Below are 19189 nucleotides of genomic sequence, written 5' to 3'. Positions count from 1 at the left end.
TCTGCAGGAACCTGCACACACACATGTGATGCACATACACCCACCAGGCACACATATGTATACATACATTTAGAAAAATCATCTTTAAATAAAAAAAAGAAAAGAAAGAAATATCAATGAGCTGGTTATAATTTTATGATAGAGCTCTTGCCAAACATGTTCAAGCCCAGAGTTCCATCTCTAGCACACAAAAGGATTATTAGTGACTGACTTGATAGTTCCCTCAAGGGCGCTGAAGTAGATTTTTTTTTGTGGGATTCTGTGGCAGTTTATACATGTGGGGGGCTGGGGGCTGAACCCAGAGCCTCCCTCCTGTTGAACACACACACTTAGCTACATCCTCCCCCTGACTGGTGGCTCCTGACTTCAGTTCAGAAAGTACTTGTGAGGCCTGAGCAAACTGAAGCAGGATATAAAGCCAAAAAAAAAAAAAAAAAAAAAAAGTGGAGAAACTCTGCTAATTAAGGTCAAAATCCACCATGCCCAGTAGCCTCTGGGCTCAGTGCAACACGGGAGACTCCCTTCATTAGCACGGCTTCTTCTCTGACCTTGCTTGGGGAGTTTTCAGCCCCATACATGCCTTTACCAGAGGAATTCCGCGTAGCCTTACTTAGATTATGGGATCAATTTCCTTTCTCCTGGTAAGAACTTGTTCATCCAGCACCTGAGGTTCCTGAGTGCTTCCCTATGCTATTGAGGCATTTCGGTACCCCAAGCCCTCAGCCAGTGACCTTTGCCCATTCTGCATGCCCCTGCTCTCAGTCCCCCAGGACTTTATAAGCCTCCGATCACCCTAAATAAAGTTGATCTGCCTTCTGACTGCAGGCCCAGTGTAGTCATTCACTGTATGTACTCTCAGGGCTTCTCTGCTCCAACTGCCTGTGTGGGCTGTATCAGGGCAATGGTCTACAAGAGCAGGGAGACCCACACAAGAAATGACATGGACTCGAATACTTCAAGAATGAATTCAGCTCCTTGAAGGTGGGGAAAGGAGCAGCAGCGAGACACACACACACACACACACACACACACACACACACACACACACACACACAGTGGTTCTCTGTTCTCTAGGACAACATTGTCCAGAACAGTGTCAATGAACTTCTCTGGCTTCTAAGGCTACTTGATGGATCTTCGTAACACAAATAATCCATCAATATGAGATCTGCTTTCAAATGCTAAAATTAATTGATCCGTGGTGTTTTCAAATGAACACGGTACTATGTTCTCATGAGCAAGAGAATGATTCTAATGTATGCCAGTCCTTCTGCTAATGACCTCAAAGAAGGCTTTATTAAAAATTCTTATTTATTAATTTTATTTTTACATGTGTGACTGTTTTAGTTGCATATATGTCTGTGCACCATGGATATAGTGTGGTGCCCTTAGAAACCTAAAGAGAGCACCAGGTCTCCCTGGGACTGGAATTATAGGTGGTTGTGAGCTAGCAGGTGGGTCTGGGGAATCGAACCCAGGTCCTTCAGGAAAGCAGCCAATGCTCTTCTCTTGAGCCATCATGCTAGCCTTCAAGTTACTGTCCTTGACATTGTTCTTTGTCTCTGCAAGTTCTCAGTTCAAGACAGTAAGAGGCCAAGAGTGCCACATGAGCTTCCTGTCTTCTTCCAATAGTTCTGATGAACTAAATCAAACAAGAAGGAATGGAATCACTCCTTCTTATAGAATCCAGCACTCTGCAAATGTTCAGCGGATGGGCATATCACGCCTGCAGTCCGGAAGGCTGGCTGCTTCAATTTGGGCTGCAGCAGTGGACAGAATCCTGGCAACATTTAGCTCTAGAAAGTGTTTTTCATGTTTTGTTGCAACTTTTGGGTGGGGCTTGAAACTATGCCCCATAGTGTAATTGACTCATTTCTCTGGCAAGTGAGGAAAACATCAGGGTTTAGGAAATGTTGCAAATCTAACCAAGGCCTTTGCAGCACAGTTCATCCTCAAAAAGACCAAGAGCTTTCGTTTTTTGTTTTCATCTTCAAAGTCTCTGCTACCTCGCCCTGGCTGGCTCCGAACTTACCATGTACACCAGGCTGCCCTCAAATTTGTAGCAATCTTCTGGCCTCAGCTGCCTGAATGCTTGGCTTATAGGTGTGTATCACCAGACCTGGCTAGCATCTTATTTTCAATGTAAAATAGTGACATTGTGACTCCAAAGACCACGTAGGATGGGTGTGGGTGGTTCCAGCTATGACACACCAGTGCAGGACACTTGAAACAGAAGAAACAACTGTGTATATTAACATTGTCACAAGATCTCATTCTTCATTTCCAGAACTGACACAGTTCTCTCTGGCAGCACACAGGTACACAGTGGCCCGCAGCCAGCAACTCCTGCACGGCTACTTCACACAGACAAGTGTTCACTCACCGCTGCCCTTGATCAAGTTGCTAAGTTTTGTGACTCCCCAAAGCACTGATTCAGGATAAGCAGCAGCTTGCTAGGTGTCCCTGCCCCCTCCACTGCTGGAGGGTTTGCAGTGGCGTTCTGAGGGCGACACCCTCACTTGCTGTCCGGTGCACACCAGCTGTCGTGAAGGTTGAAAGTGAAGTCCTTGGCCTCTGCTCTCAAGGCTGCTCTGACCATAGATGATGGCGCTGCCACCCTTCAGTCTGCTCAGCCCTAGCTTGGAAGGCTCTCTGACTCCTCTTTTATTCTTTTCAACCTTACACCTTACCCACCAATAATTTTGACTCTACTTTATAATATATTTAGAGCCTATATATATATATATATATATATATATATATATATATATACACACACACACACACATATATATATATAGGTATATATAGTATACTACATCTCTCTATATATATATAGTGTGTGTATATATATATTATATATAATATATATAGTATATATATATAGTATATATACATAGTATTTGGACATAGATTTATAGATTGCATGGAGTTATAGACTTAGACAATGTATAGATTTCAATAATATATTACAGTATATTCAGAAGCTAATATATGTAATATATTTAGATATAGATTTTATAGATTTACAGATTGACAATGTATATATTTAAAAATATATTGCAATATTTCAGAAACGTGTGTGTGTGTGTGTGTGTGTGTGTGTGTGTGTGTGTGTGTATCGCTGACCTTCACTGTCACCTTCCTGGCTACCATGCAGGCCCAAGCTACCATGGTCTCACCTCAGTTACAGCAAGTTTCCTAGCAGCCTCCCCTCCTAGGCACCACAGTCTATTTCTCCACAGAGCATCCAGGAGATCTTTTGAAAACACGAGTCACAAGCTGAGGATGCACCTCATTTGGAGCACAGTGCCCAAAGCTTTTGGCTCTAACCCCTAGCACTGCATAATACCAGGAGTGGCGGTCCATGCCTGTAATCCCAGCACTGGGGAGGTGGAGGCAGAAGGATCATAACTTCATTCAAAGTCACACTTGGCTACTTAAATTTGAGACCAGCCTAGGCTATAGGAGACCTTGTCCAAAAAAAAAAAAAAAAAAAGTCACTTTATGTCATACTGCTCTGTTTAAAACCATGGAGAGACACTGGAATGACTAGTTTGATGTATCAATTTGGTTAGAAAATAATAGCATCTAGTTAGTAAAATACACATTTCAGAGGAGCCATCCTCCACCACCCATTTAAATTGTTGTTTTGAAACATAAATATGCATGTCATTATATAGTATATGTGTTAAATATAATATCTTATTTATGGCTGAATAATATTTTATTATATATGTGTCATCACATTTTCATTATCCACTCATCAGCTGATAGACATCTAGTCTGTTTCCTTCATAGTATGAGAGCTTTTTAATTTCATGAGCACCTACTTGTCTTAAGGCCTGTGCTACCAGGGTCCTGTCCAAAAATTCCTTTCCTATGCCTATAAGTTAACTTCCCTTTTTTCTCCTCTATCAGATATAGGGTCTTAGGTAAGGTCTTTTGTTGAAATCTTTGATGCATTTGGTGTTGAGTCATGTGTGCAGGGTGAGAGACAAGGATCTAGTTTCATTCCTCCACACTATCCAGTGTGACCAGCACCGTTTGTTGAAGATATTGTCATTTCTCCAGTGTGGTTTTTTCTTGTTTGTTTGTTTGTTTGTTTTTTCATTGCTGTTGTTATTTTTTTGTCTTTTTGTGGATTCAGAGGGCTATGGAAAGGTGTAACTGTAGGTCCTCAATTCTATTCCTTGATCAACGTCTGTTTTTATATCAGTACCATGCTGGTTTTATTACTATAGTGTAACTTAAAATCAGGCATGGTGATATCTCCAGTAGTGTTTTTATTGTTCTGGATGATTTTAATTATTCTGGTTTTTTGTGTGTTTTCCTGTGAATTTTTGGATTTTTTTTCAATTTCTATAAAAAAAAATTGCACTCAGATTTTGAGAGTGGTTACACTCAATTTGTAGGTTGCTTTTCGTAAGATGGCCTTTTTCACAATATTCATTCTTCTATCCCAAGAGCATGGAAGATCTTTCCACATTCTGGTATCTTCTCCTATTTTTTTCTTCAGAGTCCTAAAGATTTGCTTGTTCGGATCTTTCACTTCCTTTGTTAGGTTTTTATTCTAAGATTCTTTTGAGGCTGGTGGGTGGGATTGCTTCTCTGATTTTTTTTTCTTGGTGTGCTTAGCGTTATTATGAATGAAGGAATTGGTATATATAAGGACAGTTGGATAATAATTAAATGTTGAAGATATATATATCTAGATATATAAACTCTCTCTATATATATAATTTAATAGTTTTGTATCCTGCTACCTTACTAAACGTATTTATCAACTGTAGAAGCTTTCTTTTATGTATAGAATCATATCTCCTGCAATAAGGATGTGATGACCTCTTTCTTTCCTCTTTGTATCCCCTTGACCGCCTTCTCTTGTCTTACTCCTCTAGTTAAGACTTCAAGCACTGTATTGAACAAGATGAGGGAGAGTGGATATTCCTGTCTTGCTCCTGACTTTTAATACAAAGGCTTTGTGGTTTTCTCCATTTAGAATGGTGTGGGCTGTGGGCTTGCTGCATGTTGTTCTCATTATGTTTAGGTATTCTTAGATCCTGTAGGACTCTTATTATAAAAGGATGTTATATTTTGTCTTAGCTAGAGTTTTACTGCTGTGAGCAGATACCATGACCAATGCAAGTCTTATTGAAGGCAACATTTAATTGGGGCTGGCTTACAGGTTCAGAGGTTCAGTCCAGTATCATCAAGGTGGGGACATGACAGCATCCAGGCAGGCATGGTGCAGGAGGAGCTGAGAGTTCTACATCTTCATCTGAAGGTTGATAATGGAAGACTGACTTCCAGGCAGCTAGGATGAGGGTCTTAAGCCCATACCCACAGTGACACACCTATCCAACAATGCCACACCTCCAAATAGTGCCACTCCCTGAGGCAAGCATATTCAAACCATGACATATTCAAAGACCCCTTTCTATATCTAATGAGATGATCATGTGATTTTTGTCCCTGAGTCTGTTCATGTGGGAAATTACATTTATTGATTTACATATGTGTAATCATCCCTGCATCTCTGAGATTTTGGTGGTTGGGGGGCTATGTTCATCAGGGACATTGGTCTATACTCTATTGGAGGAGGTATCTTTTTTGGTTTTGGTATCAGGGTAATACTGACTTCATATAAAGAATTTAGATGTGTTCTTTCCTTTTTGTTTTATGGAATGACTTGGGGATTATTGGTGTTAGTTCTTTGCTGGTCCGGTATTATCCTAGGTAGAATCCATCTGGCCCTGGGCTTGTACAGGGTTTCTCTGTATAGCCCTAGCTGTCCTGGAACTCACTCTGTAGACCAGGCTGGCTCCAACTCAGAAATCCACCTGCCTCCACCTTCCAAGTGCTAGGATTAAAGGATAACTGCCTGGCTGAGATTTTTTTTTTTTTAATTACTGAGCTTATCTCACTTGCTATGGGTCAGTTTAGATCATTGACTTCACCTTTGTAGCGGTTTGAATAAGTATGGTTCCCATAGACTCATGTTTGAATGCTTAGCCATAGGGAGTGGCACTGTTAGGAGGTGTGGCCTTGTTGGACACAAGTGTGTACACTGCCTCTCCCTGCTACCTTTGGATCAACTCTTGGTCCCTCCAGCACCATGTCTGCCTACAGGCTGCCATGCTTCCCTCCATGATGATAATGGACTAAACCTCTGGTACTGTAAGGCAGCTCCAGTTAAATATTTTATAAGAGTTGCCATGGTCATGGTGTCTCTTCACAGCAGTGACACTCTAGGACAGCTTTGATTTAACTTTGGTAGGTTGTAAGCATCTAGACGTTCACCTGCTTTTTAAGAGCCCTATTGTTGGTCAGGCTTTCTACTGCATGTTCAATGGCTTGTCGAATTTCTCCTTTCTGGCATCCTTGCATTTCGGGTTTTCTTCAGCAACTCCATCTCTTGGTTGAATTCTATGTTCACATCTCGGGTTGACTTCATTTCATTTCTCTCTGGTTTGCCCCCTTAGAGTACAGTCATGTCTTCTTTGAGTTGTCTGAACTTACTTATGGCCAGACTCTCGAATTCATTCTTAGTTCTCCTAGGTTGGTTTTAGTAGGTACCATTATAATGGGATTCTTTTTTTTTTTTTTTAAAGATTTATTTATTTTATTTATATGAGTACACTGTAGCTGTCTTCAGACACATCAGAAGAGAGAACATTGGATCCCATTACAGATGGTTGTGAGCCACCATGCGGTTGCTGAGAATTGAAGTCTGGAAAAGCAGTCAGTGCTCTTAACCCCTGAGCCATCTCCAGCCCATGATGGGATTCTTAACTTGCAGAGAAGACAGGTTGTCCTGGTTTTTCATAGTTTCTACTTGCACATGTAGTTTATTGGTTGAGGCTCCTCCCTCCCTCCCTTCCTTCCTTCTTCCCTCCCTCCCTTCTTTCCTTTCTTTCTTTCTTTCTTTCTTTCTTTCTTTCTTTCTTTCTTTCTTTCTTTCTTTCTTTCTTTCTTTCCTTCCTTCCTTCTTTCTTTCTGGTTGTTGTTCAAGTTTCTTTCCTTCTTTCAGTCAGGCAGGGGACACAGATTAGTAAACAGACCAAGAGGACAGAGTGTGATCAGGTGCTGTAACTGATTCTCCCAGTATGCTCTGGGACAGTAACCTTAACCCCAGGCAAGGCCTGTCGGTTTACAGATGTCCTGAGGGCTTGCTGTAGCTGCTCTGAGCAGAGAGACTCAGAGAGAGGTTACCACCACAAACTAAATGATCTGCACTTGGAGTAGTGGTCACCTCACAAGCTTCTTAAGGACTGTAAGTGGAAAGATGCCCTGCGACATCCAAGTTTCAGCTTAGCTGTCACCAGATTGACCCCATTTCAGCTGGGTTCACAATCCTCATTCCATGTCCTGTACGTTGTCTTCACAGCACGTGTCCTCACGTGATTCCTACATGTCTCAGTGCTTCTAGGCAGGCACTACCAATGCAGGGACCTTCCCTATGATATCCCAGGATGCAACAGGGCCTGACTAACAGTAAATGTCCAGTACATGGTTCATGGAAAAAATAATTTCTTTACTGTTTACTATGCACTAGGCGTTGTGCTTTTTAAACTTTTTGTTTGATATGTTTGAGTGTTTTGTCTGTGTATGTCTTGTGTGTCATGTGTGTGCCTGGTGCTGGTGGAGGCCAGCAGAGGGTGTCAGATCCCCCTTGCACTGGAGTTACAGCCAGTTGTGAGCCACCAGGTAGGTGTTGGGAATGAAACCAAGATCCCATGGAGGAGCAACCAGTGCTCTTAACTGCTGGGCCATCTCTCTAGGCCCCCAGACACTGAACTAAATGCTATCCATGCAATGTAACACCTAACATGGCTCTATGAGGGAATAATACAATTCGCATGTACAGATAAGCAAACCCAGGAACAAAGAGGATAACCAGCAAGACCAAGACCATACAGCTGGGACAGAAATGTTTAGGGAATCAGGACTCATAACAGAATTCCTCAAAGCCTCGTGGCTTAAAACAATCTGTTCTCTCCTGTTGTAATACCGTGGGCTCGCTGGCCTCAGAGAGATGGGTCTTGCTTGAGTTCTCTCCTTCATTATGGTAAGCTGGCAGAAAACAGTCTGCTCAAGGCCTGGCCCTCCTAGATGACTTATTCAATAATAGGTCAGAGAAGCCAGCTTTGAAGACCACTGCTGGGGGTGCTGTCTGACCATCGCGCTGTGAACATCCTCACAGAATGATGGTCCTTACAAAGTATCTTAGGTTGCCTGGGGTGCATATGCATGCGTGTGCGAGTGGCATATATATATATATATATATATATATATATATATATATATACTAGTATGGAAGTCAGGGCAACATTCAAGTATCTTCCTTAATCTCTCATTGAACCTGGAACTCATTGAGTAGGCTAGGCTGATTGGCTAGGGAGCTCCAAGGGGCCTCCTGTCTCTACCCACCCTGTGATGGGATTAAACAGGATTACACCTAGGATTTTTGTTTTAACTTGAATGATGAATATCTGCACTCAGGTTCTCTTGCTTTCAGGTCAATGCTTTACTGAATAAACCATCTCCTCAGATCCAAAATGCACTTGGAATCTTTTTTGTTGTTGTTGTTTTGAGAGAGAGAGAGAGAGGGTCTTCTTAGGTAGCTCAGGTTGACCCCAAATTCACTATATAGCCTAGGTTACCCTCAATTTTACCATCCTACTGCCCCAGCCTCCTTAGTGCTGAGACCATAGGCATACGCTACTATGCCCTGGGCTCTAGAATGTATATTTTTAAAAACCAAGGAGGGGCTGGGGGTGTAGTCAGTGACTCTTGGTTTGATGCCCAGCATAGAGAACAACAACAACAAAAAAGTAAGGATAAGGAAGGGAGGAAGGAAAGGAAGGGGAAAGAAGAGGGAAGGGTAAAAAGGAAGAAAAGACAAAGAACTTAGACAAAAGACAAAATGTCTTCTGCCCTAGGCCACTCCTACAAGTCTCTTCAGCTCACTGCTGGGGGACACTGGGAAACCAGGAGGCAGGGCAATCGGAGGCCATTTTTGGAAACTCCAAGTGCTGGGCTGGATATGTATCCCAGCAGTCTGGCTTTAGAAACTACATCTTGGACACTAGGACGTGATGTGTCTCCATTGGGAATCCCTGGATAATGGTTTTAGCTGGTCTGTGTACGTAGGAGCTTGCTTGGTGATTTGTAATGCCAAAGAAGGGTAGATTCTTCATTTGTAAAGACAGAAATGCACTCACAATGCCTTTAGTGCAGTCCTGGGGCAGAAGCCAGGACCTTGCACATGATAGGCAAGTGCCTTTCCATTGAGCTCAGCCCTATCTCGTGGGTTTCGCTGGCAATCCTTTCTCTGCTTCTAAATAGCCAATCTCAAAGTCACGAGGAACCTGCAGTTGGTGCTGGGGTGGGAGCGGGCTGGGAAGGGAGGTTTGGAGGCACTTCTGTGGGTGAAATCTTATGAAAGATCTTTTTTTAAAAAAAAAAATGAAGAAAGGACACAGTGAGCAGTTTCCCATGGGACTCCACCATGCCCCCAAGGGATTAGCATGTAGCTTGAAACCAGTTGGCTTGCCGGCAAGTTCTACACAAACGCCACATTTTTATTCCTTTTTACAGCCCTGGAGAAGTGGTTTTAAAAGATCAACATCACCTCTAGCACTGTGCCAAGGGGCCTTCTATCTAATATCCACTTCATCCCTCACATCAACCAAGGTGCCAGTTCAGGAACTTCACCACAGACCTAGCAAATGTGTAAACAGGGATTAAAACTCACGTCAATAGGACTCTCCAATGCTTATTCTTCTAGGCTCCGAGGAATGCCACACAAACAACCCACCATTTCAACCCCTGTTCACTATGCCTCTCCCTGCTTCTATTCAGGGGTGTGATTTCTCAACCATCATTAAAGTTTGGCACCAGATGGGTACATCATGAGCAATATTGGTGAATTAATGATTTAGGATTCCCTCAGAGGAGTCAGTGGTAGCCCAGAGATTTTAGCAAGTCCATGTCTAGCAGTCAGACCCTACCATCCATTTCTGGGGTCACCTAATATTAAAACAGTCATGGGCTTCTATGTGCCGTTCCTCCTCTCAGTCTGGCCTGGTAATAGCCTATCTTTGATGAACTCTCTCGCCCTTGATTGACATTTGGAAAGCACTATTTGGTCATGCACAGTGTTCAAGAGTGCACATTTGATGGGGGCACCTAGGGTGTGGTGGGAAAGGAAGGGTGATATTTAGTGGCATGACTTAGGGTTTAGGAAGCTTCAATTCTGACTCTACACTGCTCTAAGTCTCCTGCTTATTCTGGATGTCTACACGCGTTGTCCAAGACTTACCTTCCACGAGCTAACGAATAATATATTTGAAGAAAACACTTGGGGTTCCCCCCCCCGAGTTCCTAGAGTAAGAAATTCAAAGATAGCCACCAGCATAATTGCACTGTTGAGGTGTGGACGTGTGAAGGCAATGGACAATTTCCCAGGCTGTTTGTCAGGTTCAAGGGACAGCAATCCATATGTATAACATCTCTCTGTGTGAAGAACACGACACAACAGCCATCTGCAAGCACACACCCAACTCTAAGGACATGGAAGGAACTATTTGGAAAGGAAACTGTAAAGCCTCTAAGACTGCATTCATCAAACAAGATGCAACAAAGGAGCCCACTCTCTTCCACTGATAGCTTCTAAGGAATTTGCAAAGTCGTCACGGACCAATTCAAATTTGCCACTGGGTTCACATCATCAATTGAACTGGTCACAAGCAAGGGATATGAAAGTAAATTTCTCAGCCATGCTAATAATACATTTTTTAAAAATCCTTCCTGGGTGTTTACCTTTATTAAATGCCTTCTCTGTTGGCAACGCTGTTATCAAAGAATTTCTGTCAAAAAAGAAAACCATGAAGACTTCATTTCCATGTTTCCCCTGTCTATTCATTAAGCCTTTCTAAAGGCATCGGATTGAAAACAGCCCTAAAAATACAGGCAGGATAAATAAGTGTATTTATAAAACATCGTGTTTCCAATCAATAGAAAACATACTTAATTTCCATGTGAAAGAGGAAAGAAAAACAAAATTAAAAGAGGCAAAAGAAGCCCTCAGAAGCAAGCAGGAAACTAAACAAATTTAGAAAAAGTGGACTGGGGCCCCAGTGGGAAAGCGCTACCCACTTGCTTATTTATTTAGGATTTATATTTGTCCTTCCCAAAAGGACTGTAGGCAACAGGAAAGCTTTGTGCTTGTAGTGTCTTAATGATTGAACCCTAGCTAGAGGAATTTGTCTACAGTAAGATGCTTAAGTGTTCTGAACAGGGTAAGCTTTCTGAATTACAAACTATTGGTTTAAAAACCGGGACTCAGTCAGAGAAGATGCACCTAACCCTGGAGAGACTTGGGACCCCAGGAAGTGGGGAGGTCTGGTGGGGTGGAGGTATGATGGTGACCTCCTCTTGAGGGGGGAGCTAGGAGAAGGAGGAACAGTCGGAGGGTGGACTGGGAGGGGAATAGAGTCTGAACTATAAAAAAAAAATGGTCAAAGAATAAAAATAAAAATAAATAAAAATAGGAAGCAAGACAAGTAACAATTGCAATGTCCTTAGCCTAGTCCTACGGCTCTCAAGCTTGAGTGAAGATGCAAACGAGTTCTACTAATCACCAGTATCCATACTTCCCTTTAATCATATCAACTTCAGCATTGGGTAAAATTATTATTCGGGTGGCTAAGTGATCGCTATTCACGTTCCTATAAGAGAAATGTATATATTCATTAAAAATACAGTTAAAATTAGAACTTAAGTCTCCATATGATGTTAAATCCTACATGCAGTCAAAAGCCAGGAAATACGAGGTTAAGGCCAAAATTCCATTCTTCTATCTACCCTAACGCTATTCCAGACAAATAATAGTTAAGTAATTTTAGAACCCTTTCCTTACCCTTAGGTATAATTAAACTGACTTAAATGCTGAGTTCCTGCCCAAATTAATGATTTGTTTTCTCAAATTATATACCTACCACTGGTCTTCTAGAACATCACTATATATTTCAAACATACCCAACTTCACGGCCATTGCTGCCAATTTTCTTCTCGTTAACCGTATAAAAGTTGTTTAGAAGACACAAACCCCAAGACCTCTTTAATTTATAAATTCTTTAAGCAGGTTGTGAATGCCATTTATAAGTCTTTTTTTTTTCTCTTTTTCTTATTTTTTGTTTTTTTTGTTTTTCGAGACAGGGTTTCTCTGTATAGCCCTGGCTATCCTGGAACTCACTTTGTAGACCAGGCTGTGCCATTTAAATTTAATCAGACTTTTAGAAGGGTAGATTCAGTATGATGACTTTAACATACAATAAGTCATAAGATTACCCTCAAGGCAATGGTACAGAAATACCTCTCTAGGGGCCATTATTATTCATTTATGGAAACAACAGAGGCATATATAAAATAAACCTGTGAATCCAAAACCTTACATTGAACTCTTCAAAATTTGCAATACGTAAAGCCACTTAAGAGTGAGCAACAAAATGATTACTAAACATTCCTATCATCGAGTCTCTTCTCTCCTTCCTACCAGATCCAACTCTCTGAGGATGGAAACCATGACTTGTCCCTGTACCCAAAGGGCAGCAAAATGGAGCACCTACCTAGACAAGTGACTCAATGAATTGTGGTGAATGCTTATATAAGAGCTAAGTACGCGGACAACTAATTGTATTGCTGAGTCAGTAATACTGCGAGTCTTTTCATGGTATTAGGCAAGATGCAAGTTCTATTTAGTTTGGTGCACACGCGGGCGTGTGCACACACACACACACACACACACACACTCTCACACACTCACACCCACTCTCTCACACATACACACTCTCTCTCTCACACACACACACTCACACACACACACACTCTCTCACACATACACACACACTCTCTCTCTCTCTCTCTCACACACACACACACACACTCTCACACACTCACACACACATACACACTCTCTCTCTCTCTCTCACACACACACACACACAGGATCTCACTATATAGACCAGGCTGACTCCCAATTTACAGAGATCCTCCTACCTCTGGGATTACAGATATTAGCAACCACACCCAGCTAAACTGTTGCCCAAGTTCTTGATAGCAATTCCTCTACCCGTGAGTGAAAGGGGTAAACTAATGTCTGCCTCACCCAGCTCAGAGAATTAAATGCAAATGAAATAAAGTGGGTCAATGTATGTGAAGGCCTGCTGAGAACTATACATTAACACCTTAGTAGCATGAGTTGCATAATAAGTATATTAAATGTTCCCAGGTAGAATAAACCAGTAGCCGACGAACAGCAGGGCAGGCATTGGCTGGGCAGCTGAGGGTCTCTCTACAGAAGAAACATAGGTAAACTGCTTGGTTTTATTCCCAACTCAGATTCATGCTGAAATTAATATTTAAAACCTCAGTAACTGACTGATTTCAATACCCTTCAAGCTTTTTTTTTTTTTTAAATAAATGAAGCAATTACAAACCCATTGTTATCTCTGTAACATCATCTCCTTTCCACATTTCCAATTCTCTGCTGGATTTTAGACTCAGCAACTAATTTTAAACGCTATTCTTATGTACCTTCAAGATTTCCCAATAGGCTTCAAGTTTCCTGTAATTTATAGTTTCTGTAAGCAAAGCCTCAGCCGTTCTTCCTGATCACCCACACCAATTATTCCTCAAGTCAAACTCTGAGGGAGCCACTTTTACAGCCGACTTTTCTAGAAAAGAGAGAAATTGTTTCTAACAATCATCAGGTTCTATCTTTAACTCCACCAGGGGAGTTATAGAATGAACGAGTAAGCTGAAAATCTCAAGGACTGTTGCATCAGTGGGTCCAGGCTTGTGCTGATGTTATCCCTGAAGCTATTGATGGGCTGGCAATGTGGATGTCGAGGCTGCTGGACAGCTAGAACTGCAGGGAGTCGGGTGGGCTTTATCTCAGAGGCCACTCAGAGCCAGGCTCACACCTCAGACTCATCTCCCCCCCACTCACATCACTTCTGACATCATCTAGGCTGGCCTAGGGGGACGCTGGAAAGGTTTCTGGCCTATGTCCTAGTGAAGCACTGAGTTCACCGCACTGGCCGGGACCCTGCCGACAGGTTTATTGCTATACTACCACTTCCTCTGAGCATCTCAGATGCCTCCCACCATCCCCTGCATGTTGTCTCAAAGGAGTACTGTTACCAAGTGTGGTGGTAGCGTGCCAAGGTCTGAAGTTTCAGGTTTTGCTGCCAGGGCTTGGTGCACGGCTCTCATGCTTCAATATGGAGGGAAGAGGTTGACTATATACACCCCAGCCTCATTATGTCAAATCGGCTTGGAAGTTTGATTTCCACTTTTCAAAGGACCTTAGTTGTTAGAATCATACTCAATTCTTGTCCCTTACCACAGACATAAGGACTATATCATCTAATGCAGACGTCTGTTGGCTAACTTCCTGTAGAAGTTAACTCTACAGAAAGTTAAGAAACACTCAGTCTCATCATGGATTACCTAATACTGAACTGTTTCCTAACTCTCAAGTCCTCTGATTTAATGTCTAGCCATGCATTTTTTTTTTAAAGAACGTGCTCAGCCAAATTAATTACTAAGACCTAGTCAACTAAAGGCCACCACAAGTTGTCAGAATGATAAGGGTGACTCAACAGGATTAAGTCATCAGCTGTGGTGGCCTAGCATCAGCTTCCCCATTGACAGGGCAGGAGTACAACTAACTAGCAAGGGGCTTTTCCATCTGCAATGTCTTTACACAGGTAAAACTGATCCCTAGAAACTGTGCAAAGGACACAGACAGACAGACAGTAAGACAGACACACAGATAGACACACACACACACACACACACACACACAGACACAGACAGGGAGAGAGAAAGAGAAAGAGAGAGAGAGGGCCATTAAGTACTTGAAAGGTGGCTATACGATTAGGAAATGAAAGTTGCTTAATTTAAATAATCAGAGAAGACAATGTGCTGAACAGCACTGTCATCCAAGAAGTTGCTATTAAACTTTAATACCCTAGACTAGAGGCTGGGAATGTACTTCAGTTGTACATCAGCTGATCTCCAGGGAGCTTCCAGGTTTTCAAAGCCAGATTGAGACTGCTAATGTGTCTGGTTTAGTTGATTTTAACACACACATGCACACACGCGCACACACACAATATTGGTTTCATTCCTTTCGGGAACCTTTTCTAATACAACTGGCTTTGAGAAAGTCTCTCTGGACTGCCTTGGGTAGTCACCCAGGAGAACACCCCTGCCCAGGACAGGAACCACAAAGGGTGTGTGGGCCTCTCAGCTGGAGCCACGGCATCCTGACTGCATGTACATCTGCCTATGAAACACTGGAAGGTAAGAGATGACATATTTCTTCATCTTTGCCCTCCCAACCTCTTTGAGTCCATGATTCTTTCTACTCAGGCTTTTGGTTGGCTTCAGCTTAGCTTCCTGTCCAGACAATGGTCTTTATTCCTTCTGATCCAGCCACACTTGGTTCCTTGAGTTATTAAGGCAATTAAACCTGCTTCCCACCCTACAACTTAACACTCTACCACCACACCCCTATGCCTGTTTTTTTTTGTTGTTGTTTTTGTTTTTGGCTTTTTTTTTTTTTTTTTTTGGCAACTGCACTTCCTCCGAGGCAAAGCTCTCTCTGGTCCAGAAACCCCTCCCAGCGGACACACCCCTCCCTAGTCTGATGCCACAGCAACGTGACTACAAAGTCCTCCAATACACAACCAACCAGGGCTTTTGACTTGCTAGGCACACGACACCTCTTGGATCATTTTGACCTTGCAACTGAGTCACAATTAAACCACAATTACAATAAGAAACCAAGACTCTTTATATTTCCCCCCCCCCCCAGTCTTATTTCACATTTATTAGCATCAGTGTTTCAAAGCTGTTTCTGGAATGTAGTCTCTCCTAGCTCCATGTGCTATAATGATAGAATGAAATCTGTATCCATTCACTGGAATTTTACAAGAGGGCATCAAGGCACACACAAAAAAAGCCATGTTTTATATTATGGAGGGGTCCTTCTCTCAAATCCGCCTGCCAAACTCAGATCTTCACTATAGGTAAAGTTGGGCTTATCATACCAATGTTTCCAACTAATTCGCTTGGCCTCAGCTTTCCTACATAAAGTAGAGGATATAATGATCAAAGTGATTCTGCAGGTTCACTGAGATGTTTGCTAATTCCCGGGCACACAGTCCTTCAAACGTGATCTGGGGCTGGGTATGTAGTTCAGTGGAAGAGCACTTATCTAGCTTGCATGGGGCTCTGGGTTCAATCCGTAGCAACAGAAAACACATACGTGCAATGAATCATAACTGACTAAATGAATACTTTTGATTACCAAATAACTTCCCAGGAGCAACAAGAAAATGAAGATAGCAACAAAAGTTACAGCAGCAGTGACCGAAAGCGTGATTCAGGCGACTTTTATTTTCATTAATTGTGTCTGTATCTGGCTTCCTGCCTTGACTACGACTAATACAGCCCACGGAGAGTGCTGTAGACATTTTATTAAGCCCTCATAACTAGCATCCTCCATTCTTAGATGGCCTTCAGTGGTTCCTAAGAAGGGAGAGTAACTGGCAGCAATGGTGGTTCTTTTTCTCCGGAGTATGTAGTCAAAACTGCTTTGATCATTTATTTCCCACAGGGAGTTGTGTGGGCATGAACAACATCTAACTTTCAATAGTGTTTACACCAGACCTCTAACTAGAAACAGCCTTAATCAGTAATCCAAAATGACTCAATAGAGTCAGGCCCAAGTTGTCAGAAACTCATGCTTGAAGGGTTTCTTCCTTCAACCATCATCTTGAGCCCTTTCTAATCGTTACTGCAGGACACCCCCAGGTCTCTTAATAAACCTCCCAGATAGCTGAAGTAAATCCAACATTTCATGTTTTCTGGAATCTGCCACTAACCCAAGTCTTGACACCAGACGCAAATGGCATCAGCGTGCACCGTTTCCAGTACCCACGTCCAGAAGAACACCTTTAAAATAAATGCTTACTGTGATTTTCCAAGTACATTTGCTATTTGGAGGGTACATTCCAGGAAAACCTTCACTGCCAATAAATCCAGACTCTCCGGTAAGAATGCCGCCACATGTGAAAACAGGTCTGCGAAAATAAAGAGAGAGAACGTTTACATTGATCCGCAGTCTAACAATCTAACGTTAATTCCAAAAAGGCATACGTGCTGATATGAACGAGTTAATGTTGTTTAATAAAATCACCGGAGAAAAGATCTGAAAGCTTGCCATCTCTTCGAATATTTAAATTATAGCCGGATAACGCACTCGCCCAAATTCATCATTAAGACAGGTCATATATGTGCATCTATAGTAAAATATCCCACTCAGAAAGTCGTATAAAAATTGAATGATTTAACGGGAGAGTGGGAGAGGTACTGAGAGCCACTCCGGCAGAGCTGCATGGTTTAAAAGACATGGTAAAGATTAACTTTGTCTCCAGATTTAGAGACAGGCCTTGTTTTCTCCCCTTTTCAGAAAACTTGGGTGTCTCAGCGCGCCCCTCCCCTAGCCCCGGAAAAAGGGGAAGCAGCCGCGGCTGGAGATGATGCGGGAGTTAGCTATCCTGTAGGTGCCTCTAGCCAGGCACTAAGCAGTTAGTGAGGAGTCACTTAAAAGAGCGGCTCCCCAGGTTAGCCTTAGATTGGCCGAGGCTGGGAGGAAAAGCGCGGGGCGGAGGAGGGCACACATTCAAGCGCTAATGCTCCCTGCACCGGCGCCCAAACCGCTGGGAGGCAAGGCAAGGGAGGGCGAGCCGCGCCACGTGGTGGCCCTGGAGCCGTAGGGCCAGCGCTCAGGGGGAGCACAGCAGCCCGCGGTGGCGCGGTGCGGGGTCCCGGGAGCGGGGAAAGGAGGGCGGGGGACGTTACCTCTCTGGGGTCTGCGGCCGGGCCATCGGCGTGGTGGCCAGAAGCAGGCAGAGCGGGATGCAGGCGCTCGCGCCCCCCATGGCCGGCAGCTCACTGCAGCATCCCGCCCGGCGCCGGCAACCAGGTACAGAGTGCGCCGCGGCCGGCCGGAGGGCGGCTTTTGAAGGCGATCCGGGCCGACTCCACGCCTAATTTCCCCAGGGGACGCGCCCTGGCAGCCTCGGGCGGCGGCTGAATGTCCCGTTTGTTCTCCAGCGGGAGGGGCCACGGTCTGTCCCCTGGGCGGCCGCGGGGGAAGGGAGCCCCGCCAGCGGTACCCAGGGCCAGCCTCGGCTTTCCGGGGTGGGGGTGGGGGGTTGCCCCCAGCTGCTCTCAAGTAAAACTGCTGGGGAACCTGGCTCCTCCTTTGTGTTCTTGGAATAGCAGCCCCAAGGGGCAAGTAAAGAGATCCTTCCATAGTGGACTTCCAGTTCTTACTCTCGCTTTAAATACACTCGCGCTTGAGCCTGTGTGCACCGGAGTGTAACAATGGCTAGAGAGATGGTTTCGTGGGCAGATTTCAACATGCATTTGCAAGCAAGCGATTTGTGAGTGAATTGTCATTTATCTGTCAGATCCTCTCATCTCACCACCCACGTTAGGTTCTGAAACCGGTGTTTCTCTGCAGGCAACTCTGTTATTTGAAGTTTTCCCAACGACCGGAAAAGGAAACTTTACTGATGAGTTAAGATTTATAAACTATATCCCCGAGAACAGGTCTGGCATCGAGGCCTTATTTAACTTCAGAAAAACTTCATACTTTTTTTTTTTTTAAACGTCACCAGAGTCCTAAAAGACCAACAAGAGCAGAATGTACTCGAGACACATGGGAGATACAACTTAACTTGAGGGTTTCATTAATGATGCTCCTTTTGAATTGTGATCACCTTTGTAAGAAGAAGAAAAAAAGAAAACAAACAAACAAACAAAAACAAGGCAAGGCAGTACTTGTCAATACCCCTAACTCCAGGGCTGAAGGGATGGCGGGATAGCACAGAGAATAAGAGGGCTTGCCTGTGGCTCTTTCAGAGGACCCAAGTTCAGTTCCAGCACCCCATATCAGTCAGCTCCCTGGGACTTATTACCCTCTTCTGGCTTTTGTGGGCACACACACACACACACACATATTTTAAAGATTTAATTTCAATAATGAGTTTGTAATCTTAAGAACTTAACACTCTGACAAGCAAATAACAATGATTACAGG

At 43.3% G+C, this 19189-nt stretch overlaps 1 protein-coding gene across 1 annotated transcript in view; it reads right to left on the bottom strand.

The window, feature by feature from the left end:
- The window catches only part of Pcolce2 (procollagen C-endopeptidase enhancer 2), a 56227-nt gene extending 38038 nt beyond the window's left edge, over window positions 1-18189 (bottom strand). The window contains exons 1-2 of the mRNA XM_021207026.1: window positions 17944-18189; window positions 17054-17162 (exon numbers count right to left, since the gene is read on the bottom strand). Coding sequence (XP_021062685.1) covers window positions 17054-17162; window positions 17944-18023 — 189 coding nt within the window. The 5' untranslated portion in view covers window positions 18024-18189. The remainder of the gene's footprint in view (window positions 1-17053; window positions 17163-17943) is intronic.
- Window positions 18190-19189: the final 1000 nt, after the last annotated feature.

The sequence above is a fragment of the Mus pahari genome, chromosome 10 (genome assembly GCF_900095145.1).
Source record: "Mus pahari chromosome 10, PAHARI_EIJ_v1.1, whole genome shotgun sequence".
In the NCBI taxonomy this organism is placed as follows: domain Eukaryota; kingdom Metazoa; phylum Chordata; class Mammalia; order Rodentia; family Muridae; genus Mus; species Mus pahari.
This window is presented reverse-complemented; position numbering and strand designations above follow the sequence as displayed.